The sequence below is a fragment of the Protopterus annectens genome, chromosome 2.part1 (assembly GCF_019279795.1).
Source record: "Protopterus annectens isolate FY-2018-M chromosome 2.part1, PAN1.0, whole genome shotgun sequence".
Classification (NCBI taxonomy): domain Eukaryota; kingdom Metazoa; phylum Chordata; order Ceratodontiformes; family Protopteridae; genus Protopterus; species Protopterus annectens.
In genome coordinates, this window is record NC_056729.1 from 1,423,070,290 (window position 1) to 1,423,087,375 (window position 17,086).

General features: G+C 44.1%; 1 protein-coding gene across 1 annotated transcript in view; it reads left to right on the forward strand.

Annotated features, from left to right (window-relative positions):
- The window catches only part of ZFYVE28 (zinc finger FYVE-type containing 28), a 2,243,904-nt gene that overhangs the window by 1,446,562 nt on the left and 780,256 nt on the right, over positions 1-17,086 (forward strand). Inside the window, exon 9 of the mRNA XM_044062894.1 lies at positions 10,853-10,957. Coding sequence (XP_043918829.1) covers positions 10,853-10,957 — 105 coding nt within the window. The remainder of the gene's footprint in view (positions 1-10,852; positions 10,958-17,086) is intronic.

Here is a 17,086-nt window from a genome sequence, read left to right on the forward strand (position 1 = left end):
CAAGAACTATCCATTGTCGAGCCCTTATTGTAGCCAGATATTTTCGTTTACATTCTTCGAATTTCGTTATGGCTTCGGTAAGCCTTCCGACAGCAGATCTTCCGAAAAAACATAAAGATAAAGACAGAGAAGACCACACAGGTCCAAACCTACCGACGACACTTCCGTTAAGCTACTCGTCAGTTCTCCGGTACTCAGGTGCTTTCGCAACCCCTGATGCCCGCCTCTTTTGATTCACAGGCCATTACCGAGACCCTTTTGGAGTCTGGTATGCTGCAAAACTCTTCTTCGACTAAGGATCCTGCAGTTGTCTCCGTCTTGGATGGATCCGGAGCCGCTGAGCAGGCACTGGCTACCGAGGAAGTCCTTTGCACTACCGAATCTCACCACAAACTGACATCTTCTTTCGCGACTACCATTCTTTCAAAACAACTGAGTTTCTTAGGTCCAGGGTTCGAACCACACCCAAGAAACCGACGACCCACTTTCAGTCGCCTGCTACCTTGCCTCATTCACAAACGCTTAAAATGGCGGAAGACCTTATCATGCTGATCAGGGGAAGCCAGGCTACCCCCTCAAAAAGGAAACGAGATCTGTCCCCTGTAGTTTTGTCTGAACAAGAGTCAGGTGAATCAGATGCATTTGACTATGAAGACATGCAACCCCTCTCCACTTATAAGGATTCTGATGCAGAGGCCTCCATTCCTACAGCCTCTCCCCCAGAGGATTTTTCCTTTTGGGAAACCCTGCATACTTTAAGGGAGCATTTCCAATAGGAGAGTCAGGACTACCGTCAGTCTAAAAAGAGACTCTGGGAATTCTTAGATCTTCCGCAACACAGACCTTTGGCATTCCCCCCCTGTTCTTGGATGTTGTGGATGATCCAACAAGTGACCCTGGGGTCATTTCTCAAGGGCCAAAAAGGGATTAAAGCCACCTCTGTGAAGAATCCCACACCCTCAGACAGGGATTCCCGAGCATTGGACAGATGGGGTAAAAAGCTATACACCTCAACTACTCTTGCTATCAGGGGGTTAAATTGTCAGTTCCATATGCTGAAATTTCAACAAAATACCCTGGAACTCCTTAAATAAAAAATGTCTTCCCTTCCTGCTTAGGCAGAAGCTAAAGATTTGCAAGACTTGATGAATTCTACAAGCCAGGTAACTAAACACACTTTGCACTGTGGTTTTGATGCCCTAGAAGCTTCTTTCAGGGCATCAGTCACTGGATCTGTCATTAGAAGATATTCATGGCTTAAGGAACAACCCCTGCCAGACTATGTCAAATCTAAATTGTTGGATGCCCCCTTGCACAAAGATGACTTATTTGGCACTAAGGCAGAAGAGGTCTTAAAAAAGATGGAAGAAAAAGCAAAATCTATGCAAACAGTTAAGGATTTCTTACAAGTCCAGCCCCCTAGGTTTAGCAGGCATTGTCCCTCCAAGCACTGGTACTTTCCTGATGTCCTTCAAGGACGCATCTGCAGTCATCACATATGGGTTGTCCTGCCTCAGGCAGCCCTTCGGTCGGCCGGATTCCAAAGTCTGGGTCCGGCGTCGGCTGATGTCGCACTTTCCCCGACGTCAGAGCGCCTGGGGTATAAAAGCATCAGCCGACGCCATCTTCCTCGGTCTTTCTTGCCGTGTGGTGCCCGAAGCAGAAGCAGTTCGCAAGTGCCGGTCAGCCAGCTCCTGTAATTCAGCTACCGAAGACTTCAAAAAGCTAAGTACCCCGTTGGGGACTCTTTCTTGCCTCAGCCGATGTCAGATAAAGTTAATAATTGTTTAACTTGTGGGAAACAAATACCTCATAAGGATTTCCACTCTTACTGCCTACCCTGTCTAGGCCCAGACCACGACGTCTCGGCCTGTTCAGCCTGTGCTTCCTTCAACCGACGCACTCTTAGACGTCGGGCGGAGTTTGCAGAGGAATTTTTTGGGGCTAGTTTTTCATATAAGATGCCGTCGGAGACTCCGACTTCTCATTTAGTTAAGAAACGGAAGGACAAGGACCGACACGCGGGCCGCGGTTTCGGCTGAAACCACGGCCAGGCCTACCGCGAGTGTCTCGGTCTCGGCTGAAACAGAGTCCTTGGTACTTCCAATTACCGAAACCGCTCAACCGACTACCTCGGTCCCGGAGGCCACGGCTGAGTCGGTTATTGAATTTCCAACAGAAACTGGTGTCCTGGAACCTTCCGACACCATTCCTTTAGACAAATCTACACCAGCACATGGTGCAGCCAGGCCTCCTGCATCCATGTCCATTAAGGCATTCTCCAGGGCTAAAGCTGCTAAACTCTCAAAAGTTTTGCCTCCCAAGGTAATCCCTCAGAGACCCACTACTGGTTCACAGATTCCAAGCTTAGCAGAGGATCTTATCTCCTTAATTAGGGGCTCTCAACCTCATCCGGACAGGGGCTCTCAACCTCCTCCAGACAAAAGGCCCAGGGTTGGGCCCTCTGATCCCCACTCCTCAGATGAGGCCTCTGATGGCTCTACTCTCTCGGACCACCAGGAGGAGGCTTTTTCGGCCTACGAGGATTCTGATGCAGAGGAATCTATTCCCTCAGCCTCTCCTCCTGAAGAGTTTTCCTTTGGGGAGACACTACACACCATGAGAGAGCATTTCCAATGGCAGGACCAGGAATTCTCTGATTCCAGGAAAAGATTAAGGACCTTTTTACATTTGCCTCAGCATAGGCCTTTAGCTATTCCTCCTGTTTTGAATGTCATTGATGATGTGTACTCTGACTCTAGTACAACCCCTGATTCTCTCCCTCCGGCTCCTGCCAAACCCAATAGGTACTACAGGGTCCTGGACTCACATCTTTACCTTTACAAGGCCCACTCTGCTGATCCAGAAACTATTTCCCAGGGCCCTAAAGGGGTTGCAGCTGCCACTGCTAAAAATCCTCTCCCCTCTGAAAGGGAGTCCAGAGCTTTAGAGATATGGGGTAAAAAAGTGTATACTTCTGCTACTCTTTCTATGAGGGCATTAAATTGTCAATTTCATATGATACAGTACCAAGAGTATTTGTTAGATGAATTGCATAAAAAACTGTCTTCACCTGATCCCCTAGACCGCAAGTCACTTCAGGATCTGGTACATAACTCGCAACAGGTTAGTAACCATTTTTTGCAATGTGGTTATGATGCATTGGAAGCTTCATGTAGGTCAGCTATGACTGGCGCAGTCATACGTAGGCATGCTTGGCTGAAGGAACAATCTCTGCCAGACCATGTTAAAGCAAAGCTGCTGGATGCTCCTCTGGAAAAGCAAAAGTTATTTGGCTCCACGGCTCAGGAGGTCCTAAAGAAATTTGAAGAAAAGGCAAAATCCGTACAAACAGCCAAGGATTTTCTCCAAGTACAACCACCAAGATTCAGCAGGAATTGACCTTTCAAGAATTGGTCCTTTCCAGACACAGAGAGGTTTCAGAGAGGCAAGAACAGGCATGCCAGAGGTAGAGGGCAAGCTAGAGGCTCCTACAGAGGACGTCAGTGGCAGCCTCCCAACCAGAGAGGTAATGCAGGACCTTCAACTGCTGCACAAGGACAGGCTCAATGACTTTACTTTGACACCGCCAGCCAGGGCTCAATTAGAAACACCTTTGGGCGGAAAGCTTTCTTTATTCTCAGAAAATTGGCACAGTATTACAAGGGTCAAATGGACATTACAAATAATAGACAAAGGATACAGGTTTCATTTCCACACATTACCAAAAAGAAAGGGCATGCCAGACCTGCCACCGAATCAAAGGGCAGAGGCTTTGAAACAAATTTCCAGCTTAATGCAAATGAAAGCTATAGAAAAGGTTCCTCTCTCAGAACAAGGCCAATGATTTTATTCCAGATAATTCCTTGTTCCAAGAAAAGAAAAACAATGGAGGCCTATTCTCGACTTGTCCGCACTGAATACTTATCTCATTGTGCCAAAATTCAAAATGCTGACTCTACAGCAGCTCCTTCCCATGCTGGGCAAGGGGTCTTGGCTGGTAACTCTAGACCTCAAGGAGGCATACCTGCATGTCCCTATCAGACAAAGTTGCAGAAGACATCTCAGATTTCTTGCAGGGTCAGAGCATTATCAATTCTCAGCATTGCCCTTTGGCTTATCTACTGCGCCCAGAGTATTCACGAAATGCCTGGCATCAGTAATTGCACACTGCAGACTTCAGGGGATTCAAATATACCCATATCTGGACGACTGCCTTATACAAGCGGACAGCCAACAAACTTTGGTAAAACACAGGCCTTGGGATATACAGTCAACTTTCACAAATCAAGACTTGTTCCATCCCAAAGAATAACCTTTCTGGGTGTAGATCTAGATACAACCACCCAAATGGCCTTCCTCACAGAAGAAAAACAAAATCAACTACCAGATTACTTCAAAAACCTGACAAGACAAACCTAGCTGACTGCAAGGGAAATCCTGCAGGCCCTGGGTTACATGGCTTCTTGCATCCTTCTGATTCCACAAGCAAGACTACATATGAGGAAACTACAATGGTACCTAAGGAGTTTATGGACTCAGTACAGTCACAGCCTGGAAACTTTGATACCACTCATTCCATGCCTTCAGAAGGAATTTCTGTGGTGGGCTCAAGCAAGCCAGTCAAACAGGGGTCTGTCTTTCAGCAAACCAATAGCCAGCCAAACCATTACAAAAGACGCTTCAGACCACGGATGGGGAGCGCACATGGAGGGCAGATGCATTCAAGGTCTATGGTCACAAAAAGAGCTACGCATGCACATAAACCAAAAGGAAATGCTGGCAGTGATACATGCAGTCGAAGCCTTCAAACCCTTTCTGCATCGTGGCCATCTGCTAATAAGGACAGACAACACCACGGTTAAGTGGTACATAAGCAAGGAGGCACCCATTCCTATCCTCTTTGCAGGCTGGCAATGAATCTATGGGAACTTTCCTTGAAACTCAATATACAGCTACAATCCCAGTTTGTGCCAGGGAAAGACAATATACTGGCAGACAGCTTAAGCAGAAATATCATGGATGCACACAAATGGATGCTGCACCCAGACATCTTTCTACAGATAACACAGTCATGGGGGAGGCCGGACTTAGATCTCTTTGCCTCCCCCCTCAATCATCAACTGAAGAAATTCTGCTCAAGGACATACCACCCATAAGCATGGAAAGTGGACGCCCTCTCTTTCAGCTGGAGAACTCTAACAGTGTATACATTTCCACCTCTCCCATTAATGACCAAGGTTTTACTGAAGATCAGGACAGAGCAGCCAAAAGTGATTCTGATAGCTCCGGACTGGCCAAGACAGCACTGGTACCCACTGTTAAAGAGCCTGTCATGCACAAAACCATGGCCTCTTCCTCTTTGGCCACTTCTACTGACACAGCACAATTACAAAACCCTGCATTCCAACCTGAAAATCTTGCAACTAACAGCCTGGAAAATACCTTGACTCCTCCTCAGGACAAGCTATCACAGAGAGTGAAAGATATTATTATGGAAGCTCGCCGGCCTTCCACAAGAAAGGCATATTCAGCAAAATGGAAAAGATTTCACTTTTGAAACACCACAAAGGGTCTAGATGCGACAGTGATGAACATGGCACATATCCTGGAATACTTGGCAGAAATGTTCCACAATGGTCTGTCTTACTCTTCCATTAAAATTCATGCTTCAGCAATTTCAGCAGAGTACAATACTGATCCACCTGTCTTCTCTCATCCTCTCCTAAGACAGTTTCTAAGAGGAATCAAAAACATCAATCCTCCAAGGAAACCACCTCTACCTACTTGGGACCTTAACTTCGTGTTGGAAAAACTAACACTGCCTCCCTTTGAACCAGCAGCATCTGCAGAACTACAGTTCCTGTCTTGGAAGACTGCTTTCCTTCTGGCCATAACCTCAGCAAGAAGAGTATCTGAGTTGCAGTCCCTTATGGCAGTACAGCCATTCCTTATTTTTCATCAGGACAGAGTTTCATTGAGAACCAATCCTACATTTATGCCAAAGGTAGTATCCAGGGTTTCATTAAATCAAGCTATTCACTTGCCAACCTTCTTTCCAAATCCACAAAACAAAGGGGAGAAACTTCTGCACACCCTGGACATACACAGACAGTTGCGCTACTACTTGGACAGAACTAAAGGTTACAGAAAACTGACCAGCTGTTGGTAGCATATGCTGCTGGTACACAAGGAAAAGCAATTTCCAAACAGACAATTTCAAAATGGATAGGGAATTGCATTCGTTTTTGTTACTCCTTTCATGGAAAAACTGTGCCAGCTAACATTAGACCTCATTCCACGAGAGCCATAGCCACCTCCACAGCCTTCTTAAGAGGGGTGGCTACCAAGGACATTTTAGAAGCTGCTACATGGAGCTCTGTGCATACATTTGCCAAGCATTACAATTTACCTTTATATTCCAGATCCAGAGCAGGCTTTGCTACGGCAGTCCTGCAGGGCATTTTAGCTACACCTTCCTTTACATAGTTCCTCCACCCCCAGATTGGCTATGGTATTCTACCCATATGTGATGACTGCAGATGCATCCTTGAAGGACATAGTACAGTTTTGTACCTACCATAAATGTAGATGTCCGATAGATATGCATCTGCAGTCAGGTTTACCCTCCCTCCTTCCCCTCTGTGGTATGTCTTGGGTACTTACCCCTCTTATAGCTAGCTGGGGGGATCTATTATGGTGTATTTGTTTTTATATTATTGTGCATGTTTGGATTTTTTAATGCATCTCTCCAAATTTAGCCTTCCTTAGAGGGCACCTGGCATCTGGGGCAAGAAAAACTGAGGAAGATGGCGTCGGCTGATGCTTTTATACCCCAGGCGCTCTGACGTTGGGGAAAGTGCGACATCAGCCGACGTCGGACCCAGACTTTGGAATCCGGCCGACCGAAGGGCTGCCTGAGGCAGGACAAACCCATATGTGATGACTGCAGATGCATACCTATCGGACATCTACATTTATGGTAGGTACAAAACTGTACTTTCCGAGTAAACCATCCCAGCCTAGGCCCCGTGGAAACAGACCCCCCCCCCAGACTGCAGACTACCTCCACTCCAAAACCAGGGAGTTCTAAGTCACGCCCTTATGGTAAGAACTCAGTGACTCACCACCTCCTCCTCCCTTCACTTACCCCTAGGAGGAAAACTCTCATTTCACTCAAGCACCTGGCCACCATAACCAAGGACCAATGAGTTCTGAACATTGTGTCTCAGGGATGCAAATTTTCCTTCCATACCCTTCCAACCCCAAAAGGGTTCCCAGATCTACTACCAAATCAGTGGGCAGAGTCTCAAAAACAAATCTTTTCCCTTCTCTCTATGAGAGCAGTAGAGCACGTTCCTGCAGAACAGATAAGCCAAGGCTTTTACTCCAGACTTTTTCTGGTGCCCAGAAAAGAGGGCACCTGGTACCCCATCCTCGATCTATCAATTCTAGACACTTTCCTTTTGATCCCAAAATTCAAAATGCTCACCCTCCAGCAGCTGCTACCCATGCTCTCCAAGGATGCTTGTCTAGCAGCCCTAGATCTAAAAGAGGCCTACCTCCACATTCCTATCAGGGAATCATAGAGAAAATATCTCCACTGCCTTTTGCAGACAAAGAAATATTCGGATTTACCCATACTTTGACTGCCTTATTCAGGCAGACAGCCAAGAAAAGCTGCTCAAGCCCCTGGCCTTTGTAAAGACACTACTAACCTCCCTAGGATACACAGTCAACGAAAAGAAATCCAAACAGGTGCCCACCCAAAGGATAATCTTTTTGGGAGCAAGTGTGGACACAGCATCCCAGATGGCATTCCTTACACCAGAGAAACAAATTTTCTGACAACCTATTTATCTCAACTAGCCACCAGGCCCCAGCTATCTGCAAGGAAGATCCTGCAAGCTCTGGGGTTCATGACATCTTCCATACCACTCATTCCATGTGCCAGACTGCACATTAGGGAACTTCAATGGTACCTAAAGAGCCTTTGGTGTCCACACACTCAAGACCTGGAAACTATTCTACCTATAATTCCTTGCCTCAGAAAGGAGTTTCTTTGGTGGGCAACAGCATGCTCCCACAACAAGGGACTGCCCTTTTCTCCACCCCCCTGCTGCCCAGACCCTCACCACAGACGCATCAGTCTACACTTGGAGAGCACACCTGGACGACAGGTGCATACAGGGCCAATGGAGATGTAGTTCCCCCAAGCAATAAACACACTCAGCATGACCATCTGTAACTGACATCTTTTGACCACATTTGGGGCACTTTTTGAATCCAGATTTTGATTTTTATTTTTCTTATGCTGTAGTTTTGTAATGCAGAAGCTAAGAAAATGCACAAAAAACAATGCCCAAAACCAACAACGGGCTTAATGCACACCTGTGTGTGTGTGTGTATATATATATATATATATATATATATATATATATATATATATATATATGAATCTAGAAATTCTGCAGACGAAACACTGTTCTAAATGCCTTAATGTAATAATAGGCTTGGAAACCCCCAAAAAGATTGTTAAACACCACTATATACAATCTACAAAGGAAACACGCTGTTGATTAAATTTTTAAAAGTAGTTTAACAACACTCTTAATAGGGTTCCTGTTAGAACGACAAAAACGCATTTTGTCGAATGCATTTTCATCAGCCCCTAAACAGCGTACAGGCAAAACAGCGAAGCGGCTGTTCAGCGATTTCTTTCCCTGGGAAAGAAGTCACTTGGCCGCTTCGTTACTTTGCCATATTCTGCAATGTAGTGTGGTCGCAGAGATTCCTTTATCCGGTATAGCTCTCGAACATAAATGTGCAACAGTTACTGACATTAGGGTTAGGGTGCGGGTTAAGGTAAGTGCATATGTTTTAAGCTGTTTACTTTTTTTTTTTTTTTTTTTTTTGTTAGATGTACGGTTGAGTTGAGTGCATATGTGTTTTCAGATGTTTACTTTTTTTGGGGGTGTAGAATTAGGGTTAAGGTAAGTGTTTTTTTTTGGTTAGAACAGCGATTTATTTACCTAGGAAAGAAATCGCTGTTCTGAGGTGTTGACATTTTCAGCTTTCGCTGAAGTAGGGTTGATTACACATTGTTCGCTGTTTTAAGCATTTGATGTTGTAATATAGACCCTCTTAATATACCAACAGCCAAGAGGGATAGGGGATGAAAAATAGACCTACAAAACAGCCGAAGGAAAATAGCAGCAGAAAATCCTGAACTAGTGCAGAAAAAACTCTAGATAAAGTCACTAAATAACACACTCTACCAATCCAGATTCTAAACGTTATAACTAACAGAGGAATAATGTAATACAGGCTATTGTAAGTAAATAAGAAAAATTTCACTAGCTAGAGCCTGGTGACACCCGATCTAGTTGCAGCTGCAAACGAGATCTGGGGAAACCACCAGTGCATCATGGGATAGGGAGTAGGCCACGAGCTTGTTGAAGACCTCGGACTGTTGCAGTTGGACGAGTTGGAGCCGAGGATCGGCCTCCGAACCCATCAGTTAGAATGAAGGCGAGATGAACAACTCATATGAAACGTTATGGTGAGTACATAACTTTTTTCTGTTTTATTTTTTCTACGTTTATTTATTTCCATTTTTATTGCTGTTCGTTTTTATGTCTCTGTGTTCTTAGCTACTGTTAAGGAGGAAAGCCCAAATTCCCATTTGCCCTAAAGCACTGTTTGGTTAAGTGACTTGCTCAAGGTCACACAGTAGGCAGTTGGCGGCTGAAGGAATCCAACCCAGTGCCACAGAAATTAGCACATTAACGGTTCAACCTTAATCTCCTGTACTAACTGCCAGGATTAATTAATGAACACTTGTTGATGCATTTAGCGTGAGAATGTAATAGTTTATACATCAGTATTTAGATAGTGAGGTGAGACATTGTGTGGTCAGTCTTTTCTGATGTTGTGACAGGAGTGTTCAGCTCCAAGAAAAATTTCAGGGGGTTATCCTTATCAGCAAAATCAACTGCAGAAACATAATCAAAATTGTGTCCTTGCCAAAATTAAACTACAAAAACATTTTGCATCAAAAGCTGTATAATTTGGTATTGTAAATGGTAAGGAGGCTATATCCAACTGCAAAGGTTTGTTAATTGGGTCTACTTTATTTACGCAAAAGCTTAAAACAGTGAATGCATATGTACTGAACCATATGCATCGGAAGTGCGAACCGTCGAAAACTGTAAACGGAAATCTCCATAGGTGGAGATTTCCGTTTACTTCAATGTAGTGCGATCTCGGAGTTGGCATATTTAAGTAGCGGGGGGTATGGGGGGTACAGGGGGACTTGCCCCCCTGCCTACAGCTGTTACATGTCATGTTTGTTTGTAGTTCCGTTTTTATTGTGTTTCGATGGTTTCGCGGTTCAATGCATATGGATCGATGCATATGCATTAGCTCTTTTAAGCTTTCAAGTAAATAAAGTAGACCCTTGTTAATTATACTTGCTTCAAAAAGTCAGCAACATACTGCAGCTTATTTACTTTATTGCATTATGCCTAGGTAACACTTGAATAAACTGCAAGTTGAAGTAGTGTGAGCATTGCAGTTGTGCTTTACACCATTTCTGCTGAAAGACCTTCTATGGAATATTGTTTAACTACTGGTGAAATTCTTGTACGTAAACATGATGATCTTCTCAAAGGTTTATTTATTATTAAGGTAAACTGACTGTTTCAGATTTTCTAAGCGTTTATTTTATTTCATCCAGGAAAGTGCATATTTTGTCTTCCAGAACCAATGAATTCCATCCATTCATTATCCATTTTTGTTGCAGAGTTATTTTTCTTCACTGTTTATTTTATTTCCATATGTTTGCTTTCAGTTCAAAGGATGACATGCATGATTCTCCCCTCGGCTCTATCTCCAGCAGTGACTATGAAAGTGTTTCGGTAACTACATGTAGTCTGTCGAGCACATACACGCCAAGGTAATAATCACACTTCACAATCATGTTTAATCTCATGTCATCACTATTAATGTGGGGTTCAAATCCAAGTAACCGTCTACCTGTTAATATCGGTAGTGCTTACAGTTCATTATGTTTTTCATATATTTGTATCACCTCTAAACCTTTATTTATAAATTCAGAGAATGAGTGCAAAGATCAAAAATAGATGCCTCCTAAAAAAAAAAAAAGGAATGATACAAGTCAGGCAAGTCTGCCTGCATGTCTGACAGAGGGTTTCTAAGGAAGTTGGTAGGCAATACCAGAATGGTATGAATTACTTAAAATCATGAGCTGTAGTTACTAGGAAGATTATGTTAATCAGAATATAAAGGGACTGTAATCTGCTGACATTAAACCGGAAGTGGATGACTAGAGTATGGCAGGAATATTAAAAGGATGTCAACTTGATCAAGGGCGGTCCTTTAATAAGATGGGTCCACCTTACTTACGATTTATGTAGTTTGATGTGAAAAGTTAAAAAATACAAGTAGGAGTAATACAATATTAAATTCTGAATTTTAAATATGTGGCTTATTAACACAGAAAACACTAAAAGTGCCGAGAAACATATTTATTAAGCATTTTCAACCATACAAGGTCTTTATCAGGTTTTATTTCATTTCTTTAACATTTTGAGGGCTTTGTGGATTAGTGAATTTGTAAGTATAAGAATATAGGAGATGATGTCATTTGGATCACAATGTTGTGTATAGAACGGAGGCTGTTCAAACTGCAGTTCCATTGTAGTATCAAAGATTGCATCATCTATTCATAAGAAATAAATGAGAGATGTCACCTATAAACAACATAATTTTAGAATTGTTAACAGATATGTATAATGTTTATATGTTGGTTGACAGAAGTTTGGCTGAAAGATCAGTTCAAAAAACAGGAGACTGTATTGATGTCAGCTTGCTGTTTTATTTGTTAAGAGACTGATGTTCTTTATGTTTCACTGTTGCAGTCATTACATTTGGGTAATCTGCTTGCAGGGTGCGCTCAGCTGACCTGATTAACAAAGTCTTGGGTCCTGCGTCGGTTGCTGTCCCTTCTTCCATGACGTCAGAGGTATAAAACATGCAGCCGATGCCATTACATCAGTCTTTCTTGCCGTGCGGTGCCCGAAGCAGAAGCAATTCACAAGTGCTGGTCGGCCGACTCCTGAAATTTTTGTTTCTGAGTTTCAGAACCGAAGTCTTCAACTAAAAGCGAAGTACCCCATTAGGGAAACTTTTTCTTGCTCCTTACCGATGTCAGTAAAAGTTAATAATTGCATTACTTGTAGAAAGCAAATACCTCATAAAGATTTTCATTCGCACTGTATTCCTTGCCTAGACCCTGACCACGATGTACCTTGCTGTCGATTTTGTGTTTATTTAATCAGCGCACTATCCATCGTCGGTATATTTTTGCCTCTAAATATATTGGTTCTCGGTTTAATTATCCAGAAATGTCGTCGGTTAGCCATCCAACTACCGGAATTCCGAAAAAAACGCAAACATAAAGACAGAGACAGGCCGCCGAGGTCCAAAACTGCTGACAACGTTTCTCCTAAGCAAGTCGCCAGTTCGCCGATACTCAGTGAGGTGCTTTCGCAGCCCCTGATACCCACTACTTCTGATTCGCAGGCCTCTACTGAGACCCATTCGGAGACCAGTATGCCGCGAGATGCTTCAACTATGGAACCCGCGGATGTCTCTAACATGTATGGGTCCGGAGCCGCTGTGAAGGCACCACCTTCTGAGGGTGTATTCAGACCTATGGACTTGCATATTAAATCGACGCCTCCTTCATTACTTAGGCCTAAATCTTGATCCATGTCTAAAAAAACGAAGCCCAGGCCACATGCTCAGGCCTCTATGCCTAAAAAACAAATGATAAAAATGGCTGAAGGTCTAATAACTCTAATCAGGGGTAGCCACCCCCCCCCCACACACACACACACACACACACACACACACTTCTAAGAGGCCTAGGGCCGAGGTTGATTATGAATCTTCTGATCAGGATTCTGTTTTTTTCTAATTCTTTTGATGACCTGGATTTGTTCTTACCTACTTATGAGGATTCGGATGCAGAGGACTCTATTCCCTCTGCTTCCCCTCCTGAGGATTTTCCTTTTGGGGAAACTTTACATACTCTAAGGGAGCATTTCCACTGGGAAAGCCAGGATTTTTCAGATTCAAAGAAGAGGCTTAGGGATTTTCTTCTCCTACCTCAGCATAGGCCTTTAGCTATTCCTCCTGTACTAGACGTTGTTGATGATGCTTTCTCGGAATCTAGTTTGGCCCCTGATTCCCTGCCTCCTGCTGCCAGAAAACCTGACAGATACTACAGGATCCCCAAATCCCACAAGTTCCTTTTCAAACATCCTATTGCAGATTCAGAGACTATTTCACAGGGACCCAAGGGCATTAAGGCTTCTACTGCTAAAAATCCTACCCCTTCTGATAGAGACTCCAGGGCGCTGGATAGATGGGGTATGAAGTTTACACTTTTGCAACCTTGGCCATTAGGGCTTTAAACTGCTAGTTTCATATGTTAAAATGTCAGCAACATGTTATTGGACTGCTTAAACAGAAAATTATGTTGATTCCTGACTGTGTGGAAAATAAAGAATTACAGGATTTAATGCATTCTGCCGAACAAGTTGGAAAACATACTTTGCAATGTGGTTTTGATTCATCAGAGGCCTCTAGCAGGGCTGCTGTTACTGGGTCTGTGCTCAGAAGGCATGCTTGGCTTAAGGAGCAATCTTTGCCTGATCATGTTAAAGCTAAATTGTTGGATGCTCCTTTAAATCAGGACCGCCTGTTTGGCAACAAGGCTGAGGAAGGTCTTAAAAAGATGGAAGATAAAGCTAAATCTATGCAAACTGTTAAAGATTTTTTACAAGTTCAGCCTCCTAGATTTAGTAGGCACTGGCCCTCTAACAATTGGTCCTTTCCAGCCCCTTCCAGGTCTTCTCAAGCCAAACCCAGACACAGTAAAATCCCCAGGTTTCAGTCCTAGGGGACTCTCAGAACTAAGCAGTGGGGGGCCTCCACTTCCAAGTCTGGGAATGATAAGACTCCCCCCTATGGTAAACTGTTTCAGTAACTTCCTTTTAAAATTTCCAAGCACTTATCATCTGACTGCCCCTTTGGGGGGAAAGATTGCTCTTCATGCAAAGAATTGGGAACTCATTACCCAGGACAAATGGGTTTTAAATATAGTGTCCCAGGGATACAGATTTCACTTCCACATGTTGCCAACACCAAGTGGGTGGCCGGATCTACCCCCAAATCAGTGGGCAGAGGCCCAAAAATAACTACTTTCTGTCTTAAGCATGGGGACTATTCAACTGGTACTAGAAGAGGAAAAGGGACAAGGTTTCTACTTGAGACTTTTCCTGGTACCCAGAAAAGACAATTCATGGCGTCCTATCCTGGAACTGTCTACTCTAAACACCTTTTTGGAGATTCCAAAATTCAAGATGCTGACTCTTCACCAATGACTTCCTATGCTAGGCAAAGTTGCCTGGTTGGCAACACTAGATTTAAAAGAAGCATACCTGCACATCCCAATCAGGGCATCTTGCAGAAGATACCTACACTTCAAAGCAGGCTACATGCACTGTCAGTTCTCTGCACTGCCTTTTGGCTTATCTACTGCGCCCAGGGTATTCACAAAGTGCCTAGCTCCACTTATTGCATTTTGCAGGCAAAGATATATTCAAATATACCCATACCTGGGTGATTGTCTAATTCAGGCAGAAAGCCAGGACATACTTTTGAATCATCTGGCCTTTGTAAAAAGGGTTCTAACTTGTCTGGGGTACACCATAAATGAAAAGAAATCACACCTGGTACCCTGTCAACAAATTATATTCCTGGGAGCAGGCATGAATACAACTTCCCAGATGGCTTACCTCACGCCAGAAAAGCAAATTCATTTGACAACCTACTTCAAACAAATGGCCACAAAAACCCTGCTATCTGCAAGACAAATACTGCAAGCCTTGGGGTTCATGGCCTTCTGCATTCTTCTAATTCCATATGCAAGACTGCATATGAGGAAACTACAGTGGTATCTAAAAAGCCTGTGGTGTCAACATTCTCAAAACCTAGAAACAATGATTCCTATCATACCTTGCCTACGCCTAGAATTCCTTTGGTGGGCAGAGGCCTGCCACCAAAACAAGGGACTACCTTTCACACCACCCCCTGCCGCCCAAACCCTAACAACAGATGCATCAGACTATGCATGGGGGGCTCATCTGGCAAGGAAGGGCATTCAGGGCAAATGGAACCCAAGTCAAATGCACCTGCATATCAATCAAAAAGAAGTGTTAGCTGTACAGAATGCTCTGACAGCCTTCAAGGACCACATTCTTCCAGGACAACTAATGGTAAAGACTGACAACACCACTGTTATGTGGTACATAAACAAGCAGGGGGGGGTACACATTCTTACCCCCTCTGCAGACTAGCCATGGCATTGTGGAACACAGCCTTGAGCTACCAAGTGCACCTACAAGCTCATTTCCTGCCAGGAAAATTAAATACATTGGCAGACAGACTAAGGAGAAACCTCATGGACCCACACGAGTGGAAACTGTAACCAAGGATTTTCAACATGTTGACAAGCAAGTGGGGGAGCCCGGATATAGACCTGTTTGCCTCTCCGCAGAACTACCAATTGGACAAATTTTGCACAAGGACTCTCCACAAACAAGCCTGGAAAGTGGATGCTCTGTCCTTCAGCTGGAAAAACCTATCAGTCTACGCCTTCCCCCATCTGCCTCTGCTCTCCAAAGTACTACTAAAAGTCAAACAGGACAAACCAAAGATGATTTTGATTGCTCCAGACTGGCCGCGCCAACACTGGTACCCCCTCCCGCACAGTGTGTCACAGTTATCTCCATGGCACCTGTGTCAGACTCCTTCCCTGCTGTCTCAGCAAGAGAACCAGATTCTGCACCCTCTGCTTCCAACACTGAACCTTGCAGCCTGGCTAAGTACTTAATCTCTCCTTTACCATCCCTCAACAAACCTGTGATGGATATCATCTTAGAGGCAAGGAGGCCTAGAACTAGAAAATCTTATGCTGAAAAATGGAAAAGATTCTGTGCCTGGAACCAATCTCAAGGGATGAGCACAGCAGCGCCCACTTTACCTCATATTTTGCAATACTTAACTAAGATGCTTCACAAGGGCCTGTCTTTTTCCTCCATTTAAATCCACGCCTCAGCCATTTCAGCTCATTATAACACAGAACCTCCCATATTCTCTCATCCCCTGCTCAAGCAGTTCATCAGAGGGGACAAAAATTTGAGACCACCCCAGGAGAGCTCCAACCCCAGCCTGGGACCTTAACTTTGTCTTGGAGAAACTCACTCTACCTCCTTTCGAGCCAACTGCTACTGCAGACTTAAAATTTATTTCTTGGAAAACAGCTTTCCTTTTAGCAATCACTTCAGCTAGAAGGGTATCTGAATTACAGGCCCTTATGGCAGTGGAGCCTTTCATCATCTTTCATGTGGACAGGGTGTCTCTCGGACCCAATCCATCCTTCATGCCGAAGGTGGTATCCTGTGTGGCTCTTAATCAGTTTATTCATTTGCCAACCCTCTTTCCCAGTCAACAGAATAAAGGGGAACAGATACTGCATTCCTTAGATTTGCACAGACAGCTTAGATTCTACTTGGACAGGACTAAACCTCAAAGGAAATCTGAACAACTGCTGGTAGCATTTGCTGCAGGGGCAGAGGGAAAGGCTATTTCAAAGCAAACCATTTCTAAATGGATAAGCCACTGCATTCATTTCTGCTGTAAGCACCATGGAAAACATATCCCCCGGGGATCAGACCTCACTCCACCAGGGCTGCATCTACCTCTACAGCCTTTCTCAGAGGCCATCCCTACCAGGGACATCCTAGAAGCTGCTACCTGGAGTTGTGTACATACTTTCACCAAGCATTATCATTTGCCAATTTTCTGTAAATCCAGAGCGTGCTTTGCCACTGCAGTCTTGCAGGGCCTTATAGCTGGCTCTAATGCTATCTAAACTCCTCCTCCCAACCATAGCTTTGCGAATCTACCCAAATGTAATGACTGCAACAGTGAA